Source organism: Mobula hypostoma, chromosome 1 (genome assembly GCF_963921235.1).
Source record: "Mobula hypostoma chromosome 1, sMobHyp1.1, whole genome shotgun sequence".
Lineage (NCBI taxonomy): Eukaryota > Metazoa > Chordata > Chondrichthyes > Myliobatiformes > Myliobatidae > Mobula > Mobula hypostoma.
Window position 1 is genome coordinate 193,985,710 of NC_086097.1, and position 21,023 is coordinate 194,006,732.

Below are 21,023 nucleotides of genomic sequence, written 5' to 3' on the forward strand. Positions count from 1 at the left end.
TTTCTTCACTCTAGTTCAAGTTTAATGCCATTTCAACTGTATACTTGTACACCACCAAACCGAGCAAGATTCCTCCAGGCCGAGGTACAAATTACTCAGTAATGTTATCACAAATGAATTTACATACAATAAGGTGCATTTGCATCACAAATATAACACTATTGGCATTTCATAAGGGGTGAAACCTGGGTGGTGTCAGGGAGTTCAGTAGTCTCATGGCCTGGGGGAAGAAACTATTTCCCATCCTAGCAGTTATTGTCCTAGTGCTGTGGTACCTTCTGCCTGATGGTAGGGGGCCAAAGAGATTGATGGATGGACGAGAAGGATCATTGACAATGCTAAGGGCCCTACGTACATAGTGCTCAGTAAGTATCATGGATGGGTGGAAGAGAGATCCCAATGATCCTCTCAACACTCCTGACAATCCTTTGCAACACACACAAAATGCTGGAGGAACTCAGCAGACCAGGAGGCATCTATGGAAAAGAGTACAGTCAACGTTTCAGGCCAAGATCCTTCAGCAGGACTGGAGGGATAAGATGAGTAGATTTAAGAGGTGGGGGGAGGGGAGGGAGAAACAAGATAATTTGGTGAAACCCAGAGGGGGAGGGGTGAAGTAAAGTAAAGAGCTGGGAAGTTGATTGGTGAAAGAGATACAGGGCTGGAGAAGGGGGAATCTGATAGGAGAGGGCCAAAGCCATGGAATAAAGAAAAGCGGGGAGGAACACCAGAGGGGAGGTGGTGGGCAGGCAAGGAGACCAGGTGAGAAAGGGAAAAAGGGATGGGGAATGGTGAAGGGGGGCATTATATTAATATTCCAGGGTTCCGATGTTTCAAATGTGATCGAGGCAGAGGAATGAAAGGTGGGGGAGTAGCATTGCTTGTTAGGGAAAATATTACAGCAGTGCTCAGGCAGGACAGATTAGAGGGCTTGTCTACTGAGTCCTTATGGGTGGAGCTGAGAAACAGGAAAGGTATGGCCACATTAGTGGGATTGTATTACAGACCACCCAATAGTCAACGAGACTTGGAAGAGCAAATCTGCAGAGAGATAGCAGGCAACTGCAGGAAACATAAAGTTGTGGTGGTAGGGGATTTTAATTTTCCATACATTGATTGGGACTCCCATACGGTCTAGATGGTTTAGAGTTTGTAAAATGTGTTCAGGAAAGTTTTCTAAATCAGTATATAGAGGGACCAACTAGAGGGGATGCAATATTGGATCTCCTGTTAGGTAACGAATTAGGGCAAGTGACAGAAGTCTGTGTAGGGGAGCACTTTGGTTCCAGTGATCATAACACCATTAGTTTCAATTTGATCATGGACAAGGATAGATCTGGTCCTAGGGTTGAGGTTCTGAACTGGAAGAAGGCCAAATTTGAAGAAATGAGAAAGGATCTAAAAGGTGTGGATTGGGACAGGTTGTTCTCTGGCAAAGATGTGATTGGTAGGTGGGAAGCCTTCAAAGGGGAAATTTTGAGAGTGCAGAGTTTGTATGTTCCTGTCAGGATCAAAGGCAAATTGAATAGGAATAAGGAACCTTGGTTCTTAAGGGATATTGCAACTCTGATAAATGTGACGAGAATACATATAAATTAAGATGTTTGCTGGCCTGGGCTAGCACCAGTGGCATCAGCAGTTGGTCTGCCACCTGTCCTCAGGGGAGGGAGAGATAAGGCGCACAATGAAGCAGCATTTGGAGGTGTTAATGAAGGAGCCATCAGTCTGGGTATTGTCAAGATCGGCTCCCCCTTTGAACCCTGAACTGTTTGAAGTGATGGACAGGCGATACCCCAGCAGGGGGATAAAAAGGGACAGGTTCGCTAAGGCAACACACACACGACACCCGAGGTAACGAGACCCTGGAAGCGGTGCGCCTCTCACAAGTCGGTGGGAAGTATCGGACCATAAACGCACAGGGTGGAAAGGTACGATCAGCGGGAACCCGGTGTGTGTCCACCCTCGCTTGGGTGCCGGGTTCACTGCAGAGGATCAACTGCACCTGGAGGAGGGGTCACAGTCGGTGACCTCAGATGACATCACAAAGGACTCGCCCGAAAGCTGCTTGTGAGCAATATCGCAGGTCTGTGTGTGGAAGCCGTTTCGAATGATCATTCGTTCTCTCTCTCCTTCCCCCCACATTGTCCATTGCCATGGTAACGATTACTGCGAACTGAACTAAATTGAACTGGACTTTGTGTCACTTTGAAATTGGTCATTTACCCCGAGACAACGATAGAGCTTGGTTGATCCTGTTATCTTAATTCTGTGCACATGTGTGTTTATCATTGCTGAACTGTTGCATTTATTATCCTTTCGATTACTGTGTTGCTTGTTTCTTTAGTAAAACTTTCTTAGTTCTAGTAATCCAGACTCCAACTGAGTGATCCATTTCTGCTGGATTGGCAACCCAGTTACGGGGTACGTAACATAAGGAAGAAGAGGAAGTTGTATGAAATGTATAGGAAACGGGGTAAATCAGGTGCTTGAGGAGTATAAGAAGTGCAAGAGAATACTTAAGAAAGAAATCAGGAGGGCTAAAAGAAGGCATGAGGTTGCCTTGGTAGTCAAAGTGAAGGATAATCCAAAGAGCTTTTACAAGTATATTAAGAGCAAAAGGATTGTAAGGGATAAAATTGGTCCTCTTGAAGATCAGAGTGGTCGGCTTTGTGCGGAACCAAAGGAAATGGGGGAGATCTTAAATAGGTTTTTTGCGTCTGTATTTACTAAAGAAGCTGGCATGAAATCTATGAAATTGAGGGAATCAAGTAGTGAGACCATGGAAACTGTACAGATTGAAAAGGAGGAGGTGCTTGCTGTCTTGAGGAAAATTAAAGTGGATAAATCCCCGGGATCTGACAGAGTGTTCCCTCGGACCTTGAAGGAGACTAGTGTTGAAATTGCAGGGGCCCTGGCAGAAATATTTAAAATGTCGCTGTCTACGGGTGAAGTGCTGGAGGATTGGAGAGTGGCTCATGTTGTTCCGTTGTTTAAAAAAGGATCGAAAAGTAATCCGGGAAATTATAGGCCGGTGAGTTTAACGTCAGTAGTAGGTAAGTTATTGGAGGGAGTACTAAGAGACAGAATCTACAAGCATTTGGATAGACAGGGGCTTATTAGGGAGAGTCAACATGGCTTTGTGCGTGGTAGGTCATGTTTGACCAATCTATTGGAGTTTTTCGAGGAGGTTACCAGGAAAGTGGATGAAGGGAAGGCAGTGGATATTGTCTACATGGACTTCAGTAAGGCCTTTGACAAGGTCCCGCATGGGAGGTTAGTTAGGAAAATTCAGTCGCTAGGTATACATGGAGAGGTGGTAAATTGGATTAGACATTGGCTCGATGGAAGAAGCCAGAGAGTGGTGGTAGAGAATTGCTTCTCTGAGTGGAGGCCTGTGACTACTGGTGTGCCTCAGGGATCAGTGCTGGATCCATTGTTATTTGTCATCTATATCAATGATCTGGATGATAATGTGGTAAATTGAATCAGCAAGTTTGCTGATGATACAAAGATTGGAGGTGTAGTAGACAGTGAGGAAGGTTTTCAGAGCCTGCAGAGGGACTTGGACCAGCTGGAAAAATGAGCTGAAAAATGGCAGATAGAGTTTAATACTGACAAGTATTGCACGTTGGAAGGACAAACCAATGTAGAACATACAGGGTTAATGGTAAGGCACTGAGGAGTGCAGTGGAACAGAGGGATCTGGGAATACAGATACAAAATTCCCTAAAAGTGTCGTCACAGGTAGATAGGGTCGTAAAGAGAGCTTTTGGTACATTGGCCTTTATTAATCGAAGTATTGAGTATAAGAGCTGGAATGTTATGATGAGGTTGTATAAGGCATTGGTGAGGCCGAATCTGGAGTATTGTGTTCAGTTTTGGTCACCAAATTACAGGAAGGATATAAATAAGGTTGAAAGAGTGCAGAGAAGGTTTACAAGGATGTTGCTGGGACTTGAGAAACTCAGTTACAGAGAAAGGTTGAATAGGTTAGGACTTTATTCCCTGGAGTGTAGAAGAATGAGGGGAGATTTGATAGAGGTATATAAAATTATGATGGGTATAGATAGAGTGAATGCAAGCAGGCTTTTTCCACTGAGGCAAGGGGAGAAAAAACCAGAGGACATGGGTTAAGGGTGAGGGGGGAAAAGTTTAAAGGGAACATTAGGGGGAGCTTCTTCACACAGAGAGTGGTGGGAGTATGGAATGAGCTGCCAGACGAGGTGGTAAATGCGGGTTCTTTGTTAACATTTAAGAATAAATCGGACAGATACATGGATGGGAGGTGTATGGAGGGATATGGTCCGTGTGCAGGTCAGTAGGACTAGGCAGAATATGGTTTGGCACAGCCAAGAAGGGCCAAAAGGCCTGTTTCTGTGCTATGGTTTCTATTACTAGAAGTTCAAGAAATCGATGTTCATGCCATCAGCTTGGTGGCGACCCAGACGGAATCTAAGGTGTTGTTCCTCCAACCTGAGTGTGGCTTCATTGTGACAGTAGAGGAGGCCATGGATAGACATATCAGAATTGGAAGTGGAATTTAAATGGGGGCCATTGGGATATTCCGCTTCTTCTGTCAGATGGAGTGTAGGTGCTCAGCGAAGCGGTCTCCCAATCTATGTTGAGTCTCATTGATATATAGGAGGCCACACCAGGAACATGGGACACAGTATATGACCCCGACAGACTAACAAGTCCTGGTATCGCCTTACCAGGAAGGAACATTTGGGGTCCTGAATGGTAGTGAGGGAGGAGGTGTAGGGTGTAGGGGCAGGTGTAGCACTTGTTCCACTTACAAGGATGTGCCAAATGGGAGATTAGTGGGGAAGGATGAATGGACAAGGGAGTTGCTTAGGGAGCAATTCCTGTGGAAAGCAGGAAGTGGGGGAGAGGGAAAGATGAGCTTGGTGAGATCCCATTGGAGATGGCAGGGAAGTTACAGAGAATTATATGCTGGACACGGAAGCTAATGGGGTGGTAGGTGAGGACAAGAGGAACCCTATCTTTGGTAGGGTGGCAGGAGGATAGGGTGAGAGCAGTCGTGCGTGAAATGGAAGAGATATGTTTGAGGGCAGTATTGATGGTGGAGGAAGGGAAGCCCCTTTCTTTGAAGAAGGAGGACATCTCATTCATTCTGGAATAAAAAGCCTCATCCAGAGAGCAGATGTGGCGGAGACAGAGGAATTGAGAGAAAGGGATGGCATTTTTGCAAGTAACAGGTTGGGAAGTGGTATAGTCCAGGTAGCTGTGGGAGTCCGCAGGTTTATAACAGACTTCTGTGGATAAGCTGTTTTCAGAGATTGAGAGAGGTGTCAGAAATGAACCAGATAAATTTGAGGGCGGGGTGGAAGTTGGAGGCGAAGTCGACGAACTCCGCCTGTGTTAAGGAAGCAGCACCAATGTTGTCGTTAATTTAGTGTAGGAAAAGTGGAGGACAGACACCAGCGTAGGCTTGGACCACAGACTGTTCTAAATAAGCAACGAAAAGGCAGGCATGTGAGTGCCTATGGCTACACTTTTTGTTTGAAGGATGTGGAAGGAGCCAAAGGAGAAATTATTAAGAGTGAGGACAAGTTCCACTAGAGGGAAGAGAGTGGTGGTAGGAGGGAACTGGTTGGTGTCCAGAAAGAAACAAGACTCTCAGTCCTTTGTGAGTCTTGTGGTCAGATGCCTTGCAATTCCTGTTTCAGACGGTGATGCAGCTGATCAATACTCCCTCAATGGTGTTCTTGTAAATATTGGTTTGAATGGAGTGGGGGCGGGCAAAGCCTTGCTGACCCCAATCTCCTGAGGAAGTGGAGACACCACTGTGCTTTCTTGACTAAAGAGGCTGTGTTGAGGGACCCGATGAGATTGTCTGTTGTGTGCTCTCCCACAAATATGTTTTGTACTTTTACACAGGAGCCAAGTTATTCCTGTATGATTTGTTGGTTCCACAACATACTTCAATGCATTGGTCTGTTATAAATGAAATTGGCTAAAGGACTGTTGGCTTGAAACTACATATTTCTCCAAAAGTTACTTTGACATGCTGCTCTTAATGGAAATAATTGGAGCCAAGTTTGATTAAAAGTGGGTTGCAAGTTAACATTTTTTCCGACGTGAAATGTGTCCCATATGTGCTGCTTCCTCCTGCACAAAACACTAAACTCATGAAACTGAGAAATAGTCAGGCGGCTACCAAGGTGTTTTCAACTCTGGTTTTTGGTGGCTGAAATAAAGGATTGCAAGGCAGGATATAAGCAATGGGAATCCCAACTAGACTAAGCAATGAGGAAAACTATAGAACCAGAAGAAATTCTGTAATTTTGAAAGTTCAATTATGCATAAAATGTCTGTGTATGTATGTGGGGGGAGAGATGCTTTTTTTGCTTTGCTGAATTTGTTCCATTGCTAGGGTCGATCATCTTGAAACAACCCACACACCAATGATCAATAGGTGGCATGAAATTTTCCACTATTTGTCAATCTTGTCAGTGGTCATTGAGTGCTAGGCAGAAGCAGTGTCAGTATTCTGGCCCTGAGAATGATTTAGCTACTGCTGCAGACATTGGATAAATAAATGCTTTGGGTTAAATTAATGCAATTTTAAATTTTTGAATAGTTTGAATGAAATGATGTCTGTCTTGATCCTGCTGTTATGTTATGTCCATTTTTCTTGTGCAGGTCATTTTGTTAAGGAAACTGGTCAGTTTTAAAATCTGCAGCTCTGGTTTTCCTGTCTTTTATATAATTTGCAAGCACTGCTATTTTAAAATGGACTGAGGAAGTAACCTAATTGCTCTAGTAAAAAGGTTTTCTTCTCTTGCTGAGAACATGAGCTTCAGGCAGCAGGTTTTAATTATAAGCTTTCTGCAGTCTTTTATGAGACTGCTTTCTTACAGCACATTTGATTTCACCAGCATTTGGTTTCTATGACTTCCTTCATCTAGTTTTGTCTTCCTCCGTGTATTTGGTCTCTTGAATTTGACACAACTACATTTGGATCTAATTCTTCCACAAACAGTCTAACGTTCTTTAAATCACATTTTTCAGTTTCTTTTGATTTCATTTGTCCTTAACACCTTTTTTACATGGGAATGTATGAAGTAAATACTGCAGAAAAGTATGATTCTTGTAAACAAGAAACTTGTTTGTCCTTAGAAAACCCCTCATCGAGAATGTCTTTCTTGTGTAGACTCAGAGAACATAAAAGCACAGAAACAGGCCTATTGGGCCATAGACCATAAGATGTAGGAGCAGAATTAGGCTATTTGACCCAGTGAGCCTGCTCCACCATTTCATCGTGGCTGATCCATTTCCTGCAGAACCCATTTTCCTGCCTTCTTTCCATAACCTTTCACACACTGACTAATCCAGAGCCTTCCAATCCCTGCCTTAAATGCATCCGGTAACCTGCCCTCCACTGCCGCCTGTGCCAATGAGTTCCAAAGGTTTATCACCCTCTGGCTAAATAAATTCCCGCTCATCTCAATTCGAAATGGACATCCCTCTATTTTGAGGCTGTGTGCTCTGGTCCTAGACTCCCCTACTGTAGGAAACGTTCTCTCCACATTCATTCTATCTGGGCTCTTCAACACTCGATAGGCTTCAGTAATTCCAATGAGTACAGGCCGAGAGTCTTCAATCATCGCCCATATGATAAACCTTTCATTCCTGGAATCATTCTCATGAACCTCTTCTGAACCCTCTTCAATGTCAGCGCACCCTTCCTTAGATAAGGAGCCCAAAACTGGCTCACAACACTCCAAGTGAGGCCTCACCAGTGCCTTATACTGACTCAACATTACATCCTAGCTTTTATGTTCTAGTCCTCTCGAAATGAATGCTAACATTGCATTTACCTTCCTCACCAGCAACTCAACCTGCAAGATAACCTTTTAGGGAAATCCTGCACAAGGACTCCCAAGTCCCTTTGCACCTTGGATTTTGAATTTTGGCTCCATTTAGAAAATGGTCTATGCTTTTGTTCCTTCTGCCAAAATGCATGACCATGTGCTTTCTGGCACTGTATTCCCTCTGCCATTACCTTGGCCATTCTCCCAATCTATCCAAGTCCTTCTGCAGCCTCTCTGCTTCCCCAGCACTACCTGCTTTTTCGTTTGTCTTACCATCTGCAAACAAACCATCAATTTTATCATCCAAATTGTTGATATACAGCATAACATGAATCGGTCCAACACAGACCCCTGTGGAAAACCACGAGTCACCAGCAACCAATCTAAAAAAGAGCAACACACACACAATGCTGGAGGAATTCAGCAGGCCAGACAGAATCCAGGAAAAGAGTATAGTCGACATTTTGGGCCGCCATTTCCTTGTCCATCGTTATTATATCACCTGTGTCATTTTCCAATGGTCCAATATCTACTCTTGTCACTCTTTTACTCTTTATATTTTGGAAAAAAACTTTTGGTATAATTTTTGATATTATTTGCTAGCTTAACTTCATATTTAGTCTTCCATCTCTCCCCCGCCATGAGTTTTTTTAGTTGCCTTCTGTTGATTTCTTTTAAGTTCCGAATTCTCTAACTATCCACTAATTTTTGTTTTATTATATGCCCTCTCTTTGGCTTTTATGGCTCCATTAATTTAAGCTACTGAATTATATCCAGTTGTTTACACAACATTCAATCCAGAATTGCTGATTTTCTCTGCCCCCCCCCCCCCCCCAGTGTGCTCAACCTCAAACTACTCCAAGAAGCCAAGGAATAAAGTCCTAACCTATTTAATCTTTTCTTATAACTCAGGCTTTCCAGTCCTGGTAATATCCTTGTAAATTTTCCTTGTACTCTTTCAACTTTATTTACATCTTAACTGTTGGTAGATGAACAAAATTGTACATAATACTCCAAATTAGTCCCCACCAACATCTTTTACAACTTCAAAATAACATCCCAGCTCCTGTACTCAATTCATTGATTTATGTAGGCCAATGTGCCAAAAGCTTTCTTTACGACCCTATCTGTCCCACAACTTTCAATGAGTTGTAGACCCGTTTTCCCCAATCCTTTTTTTAAACTGCACTTCTCAGTGCCCTACCGTTCACTGTGTAAGACCTACCCTGGTTGGTCCTACTGAAATGCAATGCACCACACTTGTCTGCATTAAATTTCATCTGCCATTTTGTTTAGCCCATTCTTCCAGCTGGTCCAGATCCCACTGCAAGCTCTAATAGTCTTCGTCACTGTCCACTGCATTCCCAGTCTTGGTGTCATCCGCAGTTTGCTGATCCAGTTAGCCACATTATCATCCAGATCATCGATATAGATGGCAAACAACAATAGACCCAACACTGATCCCTGCAGCACTCCATTAGTCACAAGCCTTCAGTCAGAGAGGTAACCATCTAATATCACTCTCTGGCTTCTCCAACAAAGCCAATGTCTAATCAAATGTATTACCTCCTCTTGAATGCCAAGTGACTGAATCTTCCTGACATGCCTCCCAGACAGAATCTTGTCAAATGCCTTGCTAAAGTCCATATAGAGAATATCTACTGCCTTGCCTTCATCAACTTCCCTGGTAACTTCCTCAAAGATTCCATAGGATTGGTTAAACATAACTTCTTGTACACTAGGCCATGCTTGCTATCGTTAATCAGTCCCAGTCTATGCAAATACAGGTGTGTGCTGCTTAACGTCCATTCGGACAACATTCGATCGCATATACGTCCGTAGTCCCGATCGGAGAACATGACATAGCGGACATAACCAATCTCGTGTATCGCGCGTCTCTTGAGTGTAGTAGCGTTATCTCCTTGTTTAATTTTCTTTCGAAAATATTACCGTAAAGTGCATCATGGCTTCCAAACGCAGGTTATTTGACTGAAAACTCTTCCAGTGGAACACTATGAGGAAGTTGAGAATAGTGATGTGGATGATCCTGATCATCTTTGATAATTTGTGTGTTATATAGGCTAAGAAAGTGTTTACATAAAAGTTTAAAAAGTGAAAAAAATTAAAAAGGTTAAAATGAAATAAATTAGTGTATGTATTATAGTGTACAGTATACAGTTTTAGTGTAAGTTTGAGGCTATTTAGTCAATACAGGTACACTACAGTACTCCATATAGGTTTGCTAAGTATATAATATGGTGTTTGCACAAAGTCCAAATCACTTAACGTCCTATTTCACAGAACGTATCATGAACATTAAGCGACGCATATCTGTACTCGTATCTGGTCCCGTAGTATAGCTTCCACTAACTTCCCCATAACTGATCTCAGGCTCACCGGCCTATAATCTCCTGCTTTTATTTTTAGAGCCTTTCTTAAACAATAGAACAACATTAGTTATCCTCCTGTACCTCACCTGTCACTAAGGATGATTTACAGTGCCTGTAAAAAGTATTCCCCACCCACCCACCCTTGGAAGTTTTCATATTTTATTGTTTTACAACATTGAATCATAGTGGATCAAATTTGGCTTTTTTGACACTGATCAACAGAAAAATACTCTTCTGTGTCAAAGTGAAAACAATCTCTACAAAGTAGTCTAAATGAATTATAAATATAATAAAACACAATAGATTGCATAAGTATTCACCCCCTTTAAGTTGGTATTTTGTAAATGCATCATTGGCAGCAATTATAGCCTTGAGTCTGTTTGGATAGGTCCTGATCAGCTTTGCAGATTTGGTCACTATATTCTTTTCCTATTCACAAAATTGCTCAAGCTCTGTCAGATTGCATGGGGATTGTGAGTGAACAGCCCTTTTAAGTCCAGCCACAAATTCTCAATTGGATTGAGGTCTGAATGCTGACTTGGCCACTCCAGACATTAACTTTGTTTTTAAGCTACTCCTGTGCATCTATGGCTTTGTGCTTGAGGTCATTGTCTTGCTGGAAAATATATCTTTTCCTAAGTCGCAATTCTCTTGCAGACTGCAGCAGGTTTTCCTCCAGGATTTCCCTGTATTTTGCAGCATTCATTTTGCCCCCTACCTTTACAAGCTTTCCAGGGCCTGCTGCAGTGAAGCATCCCCACAACATGATGCAGCCACCACCGTGCTTCATGGTAGGGATGGTGTTTTTGATGATGTATGGTGTTTGGCTTATGCCAAGCATAGCTTTTAGTCTGATGGGCAAAAAACTAAATTTTGGCTTCATCAGATCATAGAGCCTTCTTCCAGCTGTCTTCAGAGTCTCCCACATGCCTTCTGGCAAACTCTAGCTGAGATTTCATGTGAGTTTCTTTTAACTGTGGATTTCTCTTTGCCAATCTCCCTTAAATCTGCAACTCGTGAAGCACATGGGCAATGGTTGTATCTGCAGTCTTTCCCATCTCAGCCACTGAAGCTTGCAACTCTTCCAGAGTTGTCATATGTCTCTTGGTGGCCTCCCTCACCAGTCCCGTTCTTGCATGGTCACTCAGTTTTTGAGGGGGCCTGCTCTAGGCAGATTTACAGCTATGCCAGACTTTCCATTTCTTAATTGACTTAACTGTACTCCAAGGGATATTCCGTGACTTGGAAATTTTCTTGTATCCATCTCCTGACTTGTGCTTTTCAATAACATTTTTGCGGAGTTGCTTGGAATGTTTTTTCGTCATCTTGGTGTAGTTTTTGCCAGGATACTGACTCACCAGCAGTTGGACCTTCCAGATACAGGTGTATTTTTACTGCAGTCAATTGAAACACCTTGACTGCACACACGTGATCTCAATTTAATTATGTGACATTTAAAACCAATTGGCTGCACCAGTGATAATTTGGTGTGTCACATTAAAGGGATGAATTCTTATGCAATCAATTATTTTGTGTTTTATATTTGTTACTGATTTATCTCACTTTGTAGAGACCTGTTTTCACTTTGAGATGGAAGAGTTTTTTTTATTGAGCAGTGTAAAACAAGCCAAATTGAATCCACTGAGATTCAATGTTGTAAAACAATAAGACATGAAAGCTTCCAAGGGGGTGAATACTTTTCTTGGCCACTGTACATATCTCTGATAGAGCCCCTGCAATTTCTGCACTTGCGTTCCACAGGGTCCGAAGGAACTCCTTGTCAGGACCTGGGGATTTATTCACCCTAGTTTGTTACAGGACAGCAAACACCTCCTCTGTAATCTGTATTGGGTCTCACTACTGCTTAGCCTCAATTCCATAGACTCTGTGTCTGTCTCCTAAGTAAATAGAAATGCAGAAAATCCATTTAAGATCTCAGCCATCTCTTTTGGCTCCACACATGGATTACCATTCTAATCTTTCAGAGGACCAATTTTTGTCCCTTCCAATCCTTTTGCTCTCAACACGGCTGTAGAAACACGTAGAATTCTCCTTCAGATTGTCTGCTAGGGCAACCCTGTGCTTTCTTTTAGCACTCCTGATTTCTTTCTTCAACGTTCTCTTGCATTTCTTATACTCCATAAATACCTAATTTGTTCCAACCTGTCTATACCTACTATGCACCTCCTTTTTTTTTTCTTAACTGGTGTCTCAATATCTTGCAAAGCAAGGATCCCTAAACCTGTTAACTTTACCTTTTATTCTGACAGGCACATAACTTTGTAATCTCAATATTACTTTTGATTGTCTCCCACTTACCAAGTACAGCTTTGCCAAAAAACAGCCTGTCCCAATCCACACTTGCCAGATCCTTTCTGATGCCACCAAGTTAGAATCTCAATCCATGGACCAGACCTATCCTTTCTCCATATTTACTTTGAAACTAATGGCATTTGGATCACTAGATGCAAAGTGTTCCCCTACACAACCTTCTGAACCTGCCCTGTCCCATTCCCTAATACCATACACATATATCACACATACCTTATTGGATCTTCCATGCACTGATTAAGGAAACATCATGAACCTAGAACATAGAATAGTACAGCACAGTACAGGCCCTTCAGCCCACAATGTTGTGCTGACCCTCAAACTCTGCCTCCCATATACCCCCCCCACCTTAAATTCCTCCATATACCTGTCTAGTAGTCTCCTAAATTTCACTAGTGAATCTGCCTCCACCACTGACTCAGGCAGTGCATTCCACGCACCAACCACTCTCTGAGTAAAAAAACCTTCCTCTAATATCACCCTTGAACTTCCCACTACTTACCTTAAAGCCATGTCCCCTTGTATTGAGCAGTGTTACCCTGGGGAAGAGGTGCTGGCTGTCCACTCTATCTATTCCTGTTAATATCTTGTATACCTCTATCATGTCTCCTCTCGTCCTCCTTCTCTCCACAGAGTAAAGCCCGAGCTCCTTTAATCTCTGATCATAATGCATACTCTCTAAACCAGGCAACATCCTAGTAAATCTCCTCTGTACCCTTTCCAATGCTTCCACATCCTTCCTATAGTGAGGCGACCAGAACTGGACACAATACTCCAAGTGTGGCCTAACCAGAGATTTATAGAACTGCATCATTAACTCGCAACTCTTAAACTCTATTCCTCGACTCATGAAAGCTAACACCCCATAAGCTTTCTTAACTACCCTATCTACCTGTGAGGCAACTTTCAGGCATTTGTGGACATGTACCCCCAGATCCCTTTGCTCCTCCACACTACCAAGTATTCTGCCATTTACTTTGTACTCTGCCTTGGAGTTTGTCCTTCCAAAGTGTACCACTTCACACTTCTCTGGGTTGAACTCCATCTGCCACTTCTCAGCCCACTTCTGCATCCTATCAATGTCTCTCTGCAATCTTCGACAATTCTCTACACTATCTACAACACAACACCACCCACCTTTGTGTCGTCTGCAAACTCGCCAACCCACCCTTCTACCCCCACATCCAGGTCGTTAATAGAAATCACAAAAAGTAGAGATCCCAGAACCGATCCTTGTGGGACACTACTAGTCGCAACCTTCCAATCCCAATGTATTCCCTCCACCACAACCCTCTGCCTTCTGCAGGCAAGCCAATTCTGAATCCACCTGGCCAAACTTCCCTGGATCCCATGCCTTCTGACTTCCTGAATAAGCCTACCATGTGGATCCTTGTCAAATGCCTTACTAAAATCCATGTAGATAACATCCACTAAACTACCCTCATCTATATGCCTGGTCACCTCCTCAAAGAACTCTATCAGGCTTGTTAGACACGATCTGCCCTTCACAAAACCATGCTGACTGTCCCTGATCAGACCATGATTCTCTAAATGTCTATAGATCCTATCTCTAAGAATCTTTTCCAACAGCTTTCCCACCACAGACGTAAGGCTCACTGGTCTATAATTACCCATACTATCCCTACTACCTTTTTTGAACAAGGAGACAACATTCGCCTCCCTCCAATCCTCCAGTACCATTCCCGTTGACAACGAGGACATAAAGATCGTAGCCAGAGGGTCAGCAGTCTCTTCCCTCACCTTGTGGAGCAGCCTGGGGAATATTCTGTCAGGCCCCAGGGACTTATCCGTCCTAATGTATATTAACAACTCCAACACCAACTCTCCCTTAATATCACCATGCTCCAGAGCATCAACCTCACTCATATTGTCCTCACCATCTTCAAATTCCCTCTCATTGGTGAATACCGAAGAGAAGTATTCATTGAGGACCTTGCTCACTTCCACAGCGTCCAGGCACATCTTCGCACCTTTATCTCTAATCGGTCCTACCTTCACTAATGTCATCTTTTTGTTCTTCACATAATTGAAGAATGCCTTGGGGTTTTCCTTTACCCTAATGCTAAGGCTTTCTCATGCCCCCTTCTTGCTCTCCTCAGTCCCTTCTTAAGCTCCTTTCTTGCTACCGTATATTCCTCAATAAACCCATCTGATCCTTGCTTCCTAAACCTCAGGTAACATCATCCCAATTCACACCTGCAAGTTCTAGCCTTATAGCCTCATAATTTGCCCTTCCCCAATTAAAATTAAATTTCCTGTCCTCTCTGATTCTATCCTTTTCCATGATAATGCTAAAGGCCAGGGAACGGTGGTCTCTCAAAAGATGTTTGCCCACTGAGAGATCTGTGACCAGACCCGGTATGTTACCTAATCTAGTATGGCATTCCCCCTAGTCGGCCTGTCAACATACTGTGACAGGAAGCCATCCTGGACACACTTAACAAACTCTGCCCCGTCCAAACCCTTGGATCTAATCAGGTGCCAATCAATATTAGGGAAGTTAAAGTCACCCATGATAACAACCCTGTGATTTTTGCACCTTTCCAAAATCTGCCTCCCAATCTGCTCCTCGGTATCTCTGCTGCTACCAGGAGGCCCATAGAATACTCCCAATAGAGTAACTGCTCCCTTCTTGTTCCTGACTCCCACCCATACTGACTCAAAAGAGGATCCTGCTACATTGCCCACCCTTTCTGTAGCTGTAATAGTATCCCTGACTAGTAATGCCACCCCTCCTCCCCTCCCCCCCCCCACATCCCTTTTAAAGCACTGAAATCCAGGAATATTGAGAATCCATTCCTGCCCTGGTGCCAGCCACTAATGGCCACTACATCATAATTCCATGTATGTATCCAAGCTCTCAGTTCATCACCTTTGTTCCTGATGCTTCTTGCATTGAAGTACACACATTTCAGTCCTTCTACCTTACTGTCTTTACACCATTTATTCTGCTTCTCTTTCCTCAAAGCCTCTCTATATGTTAGATCTGGCTTTACTCCATGCACTTCTTTCACTGCTCTATTGCTCTGGGTCCCATCCCCCTTGCAAATTAGTTTAAACCCTCCCGAACCATGCTAGCAAACTTACCTGCAAGGATATTGCTCCCCCTCGAGTTCAGGTGCAACCCATCCAATCTGTACAGGTCCCGCCCTCCCCAGAAGAGATCCCAATGATCCAAAAATCTAAAACCCTGTCCCCTGCACCAACTCCTCAGCCACGTATTCAACTGCCATCTCCTCTAATTCTTACCGTCGCTATCACGTAGCACTGGCAGCAATCCTGAGAACACCACACTTGACACATTTGACAAACTGTATCCCATCTAATCCTTTTACACTTTGGGAGTCCCAGTCAATATGTTGAAAGTTAAATCACCTATTAGAACAATCTTTTGCTTCTCACAACAGTCTGCGAACTCTGTACCAATTTGTTCCTCTAAATACCACGGACTGTTGGGTGATCTATAATATAACCTCATTAACATTGTTATACCTTATTCCTCAGTTCCACCCATACAGCCTTACTAGATGAGTTCTCCATTTTGTCTGACTGAGCACTGCCTTCACATTTTCCCTGACTACTAACGCCACTTCTTCCCTTTTAATCCCTCCCTCTTAATCCCTCCCTCTGTCGTGTATAAAGCAATAGAACCCCGGAATATTGAGCTGCCAGTCCCACCCCTCCTGCAACCAAGTCTTACTAATGGCTACAATATCATAATTCCATGTGTTGTTCCAAGTCCTGAGCTCATTTACCTTTCCTACAATAATGTTTGCATTGAGATATACGTAACTCAGAACATTAGTCCCACCATACTCAACCTTTTGATTCCTGACTTTGTTTGAGGTTGTAACAACATCTGCCTCCGCAACCCCTCCACTAATTGTTCTGGCACAATAGTTCCCATCCACCTGCTACTCTAGTTTGAACATTCCCATGCAGCACAAGTGAACCTTCCCACTAGGATACTAGTCCGCTTGCAGTTCAAATACAAACTGTCCCTTCTCCACGGGTCCCACCTTCCTTGGAAGAGAGCCCAATGATCCAAAAATCTGATACCCTCCCTCCTACGCTATCTTTTTAGCCACATGGTAGATCTTCCTATTTCTGGCCTCTGTAGCACATGGCATGGGTAACAATCCTGAGATCACAACCCTGGAGGTCCTGTCCTGTCCTTTGCCCCTAACTCATTTGAACTAATTTTGTAGAACCTTGTCCCTCTTCCTACCTATGTCGCAGGTACCTACATGGACCACGACCTCTGGCTGCTTGCTCTCCTACTCAAGAATGCTGAAGACTCAATCTGAGATGTCCCAGACCCTGGAACATACCATTGGGAAATTTTGTTCTCGTCCACAGAGTTCCTGATTCTCACATTCTCCTGAGTCCTGCACCTTGAGTGTAACTACCTTTCTAAATGTCCTATCTATAACCTGCTGAGCTTCCTGAATGACCTGCAGTTCATCCAGTTCCAACTCCAACTCCTAATGTGGTATATTAGAAGTTGCAGCTGGATGCACTTCTTGCAGGTCAAGTTGTCAGGGGTACTGGCGATCTCACTGCCTTCTCATAGCTTGCAAGAGGAGTATTCAACTATCCTACCTGGCATTCGTACTGTTCTAAACTGAAGCAATAAGTAAACTAGGCTGGGGTGTGGGGTTGGATGGGGGAGGAATCTAGCTACAGCTTTTCAGTTCCGCTCACTCAAGCTTCTCCATGCTGAAACCTCAGAGCTAAGGCCTCAAATAACCACTCTAACACTGTCCACTCCAACAAAGGCTGCTCCACTTGCCCCAACTTGCTTTTATTTGCTCTTGCCCATCAATCCCAATCACTGGTTGCTGTTCAAACACCAAACTGCTGTGAATCAGTGCCTTATGTACTCAATTACCGAACCTGAGTGAACTACATCTTCTCTTGTTTCCACTCACTGATTGGCCGCTGCTCAAACTTAAGTCATTGATCATGAAAGAGGTAGTAGCAGTTTGTGTAGATTTGGGTTAAAGGCTCCTTATTTCTTTTAATTTGAGACTACTTGCTAAAATATTTTCAGATGTAATTTCTAGTCTGCAATTGAGAATATTCTGCATTGTGAACAGGCTGTCAATTTTGATTTAATTAGGAAGAAGTTCCTCCTCACTTGGCCACTTCTCCCATCCATACAGAAGAAGGGCAGTTCTTCAAGGATATTAACTTGGAAAAATCTGGAGCCAATCTAATGGAGGATCAGAATTTGGAGAACGTTGTCCAGGAAGCAGACCCTGAGAGTGTGGTGTGCTTAGGCTTGGGGAAGAAAAAAAAGCGGCGTAAGAAAAAATTTAAATCAGATGGCAAAAAGGAAGATCGCACCTCGGGTGGAAGTGAAGAGATATTTGAAATGGACATGAGTTCTGACGAAGACAAACCAACACACTCTTTCAGGTTGTTTCATCTTGTAGTTTCAACTTTTTATTTTAAAAAGGCTCCTTAAGCACCTACATTTTATTGGCTTTTGGCAAAATATACCTTGGGGTTAAAAGAGCAGTCTACTGTTGGTGCCAGTCAACATTTTGACAACTAAATGGTTTACCCTGCAGAAGATTCAATAGATTTACAAATTGGGTGAATAAATGACCTTTTTAAAAAAGAAATGTTACTTGTCCAAGCAGGACAACAACTTAGCAGGGAAGAAAACTCCTGTGAATTGTGAAATGAGCTGTTGGCTGATTTAATAATTAAAATTATTAGCTTCAGGCCACAGCACATTACACTTAACATATCCTTGATTTTGTTTTTATGAAGTTGGGAAAAATAGGGGAAAATAAGGGGAGTGGAAATGGGAGTGATGGGATTGCTCTCCCAGGAGCCAGAAATAACCTAGTGAAAAAACTCATTTCATTTAAAATCTTTTTTATTAATTATTATTGAAAATCAACAAAAAAGCGTTAAAGTAATCAAGTCAACATGTCAATCTGTACAATAAGAATTAAATTATCAAATAACTGATTAACAAAGCTAAACAATATATCAGTAATAATAATAAGAAAAAAAATAAAATGTTAAAACTATTTTTTTGTGGAAAAGAAAGAAGGAAAAAAGAACCTCTACTAACTAAAACAAAAAAAAAACCCTACTAACAGGGGAAAAAAAATTGGAAAAAAAAACCATTGGGAGCACAACCCCGAAGCTATACACCATACAAGCTTCCATAAAAGAAAAACATCAATCCACCAACTCAAATCCATTTAAACAAAAATCAGAAGGGGACCATCTTAATTAACTCAAATTAAATGATAGTAGCAGGCAAAAGAACCCCACCTTTTCTCAAAGTCAAATTGAGGATCAAAAGTTCGACTTCTGATTTTCTCCAAACTAAGACATAACATCACCTGAGAGAACCATTGTATCAAAGTGGGAGCAGAGGCATCTTTCCATTTCAATAAAATAGCCCTTTTGGCCAATAATGTATCAAATGCAATTACATGTTGGTCTGATATAGAAATACCATGAATATATTGAGGGATTATACCAAACAAAACTGTCAATTTATTAGGTTGTAAATTGATTTTTAAAGCTTTAGAAATTGTGGAGAAAATAGATTTCCAAAACTGTTTCAATACAGAACACAACCAAAACATATGTGTCAATGTAGCTGTCTCAGTCTTGCATCTATTGTACTGACTATCAACATTAGGAAATATTTTAGACAGTCTCTCCTTTGTCAAATAGTAACGATGTACAATTTTAAATTGAATTAAAGAGTGACTGGCACAAATCAAAGAAGAGTTAACCAACTTCAAAATTCGCAACCAATCCTCTGTTATCAAGGTCATGTTAAGCTCTCTTTCCCAATCTTGCTTAATCTTAAGTGAAGGAGTATTGTTGTAATAGTAAATTATAAATTTTCCCAATAAGACCTTTCACTAAAGGATTCATTTTTAGAATAATGTCTAACAGGTCAGAATCTTGTATATATGGAAAATTACTCAAATATTCTTGTAAGAAATGTCTGACCTGAAGATATTGCAAGAAATGTGAGTACAAGAGAGAGTATTTAGTTACTAATTTCTTAAAAGACATCAATCAGCCTTCTTGGAACAGATCCATGAAGGAATAGACTCCTTTATTCCTCCAAAGAAAAAAGGTAGGATCACTAAGTGAAGGTTTAAATAAATAATTGCGATAAATTAAACTAAGAAGGTTAAATTTTTTGAGATTTAAAAAAATTACGAAATTGCTACCAAATTTGTAATGACTGCTTATTCATAGGATATAAATTTAGATTAGAAATTTTGGCCAGTTGTACAGGTAAAGAAGCTCCTAATAACAAAGTTAAGTAAAATTGTTTCACAGCTTTCAACTCCAAATCAACCCAAGATGGTCGTTCATTTTTATCAGTCCAAAATAACCAAGAACACACACAACATATATTAACAGTCCAATAATACATTCTTAAATTAGGCAGAGCAAGACCTCCATCCTTTTTTAATTTTTGTAAATGATATTTTCCAATTCTTGGACTTGAATTATTCCAAACAAAAGATGAAATAATAGAATCAACCTGATCAAAAAACTTCTTAGTTTAAAAAAAAAGTATTTTGAAATACATATAAAAATTTTGGTAAAATCATCATTTTAACTGCATGAATTCGGCCAGCTAATGAAAGTGTAAGTGGATTCCATCTACAAAATAATTGCTTCATAACATCCACTATAGGAACCAAATTAGCTCTATAAAAGTCCCTATAATTTTTAGTGATGATAATACCTAAATATTTAAAAGAGTCTGTAACTTTAAAAGGAATGTCATCATATATAGAAGCAGAATCATTTAGAGGAAATAATTCACATTTATAAAGGTTTAGATTATATCCCAAAAACTTTCCAAATTCATTTAATAATTTCAGTAAACTAGGAATGGCTTCTTCAGGATTCGAAACATAAACTAAGAGATCATCAGCATAAGGAGACATTATGAATAGTCTCATTTATGGAAATTCCATGAATATCTTTAGCTTCATAAAGTGCAATGGCCAAGGGTTCCAACACCAAATTAAATAACAGGGGACTTAACAGACATCTTTGTCTTGTACCCCGCGAAAGTCAAAAAAAAGATCTGCAATTATTAGTATAGTGAAAAAACTCCATTGTGCATTTTTTTTAAAAAATTAGGTTATCTGGAAAACCTGAAATAGTTGTAAATATGATTTTTTTTTATTACTTGTAAAAGTATATGCTAATAATTTTAAAGGATATGCAATTGTTTTCTTCTTCCAGGGGTCCAATATATTCCTTGAAGGATAATGAGTTGAAAGAATCTCCAGCTTTTCAGCATGAGGTCAGTTACTCACATTCTGATGGTGACTTGTCTCCAGTTGAGAGGTATGTCATGCAGTACTAAGTCAAAGAAAATTATAACAAACTTTTCTTCTAATCGTTTTGCATATAGTATATATTGTAGCAG

At 41.5% G+C, this 21,023-nt stretch overlaps 1 protein-coding gene across 5 annotated transcripts in view; it reads left to right on the forward strand.

Annotated features, from left to right (window-relative positions):
* lpin2 (lipin 2) overlaps window positions 1–21,023 on the forward strand; it is a 207,011-nt gene that overhangs the window by 138,976 nt on the left and 47,012 nt on the right. For all 5 annotated transcript variants that reach the window (XM_063062490.1, XM_063062481.1, XM_063062499.1 and 2 more), the window contains exons 4-5: window positions 17,703–18,001; window positions 20,837–20,941. In XM_063062490.1, the coding sequence (XP_062918560.1) occupies window positions 17,703–18,001; window positions 20,837–20,941 (404 nt within the window). The remainder of the gene's footprint in view (window positions 1–17,702; window positions 18,002–20,836; window positions 20,942–21,023) is intronic.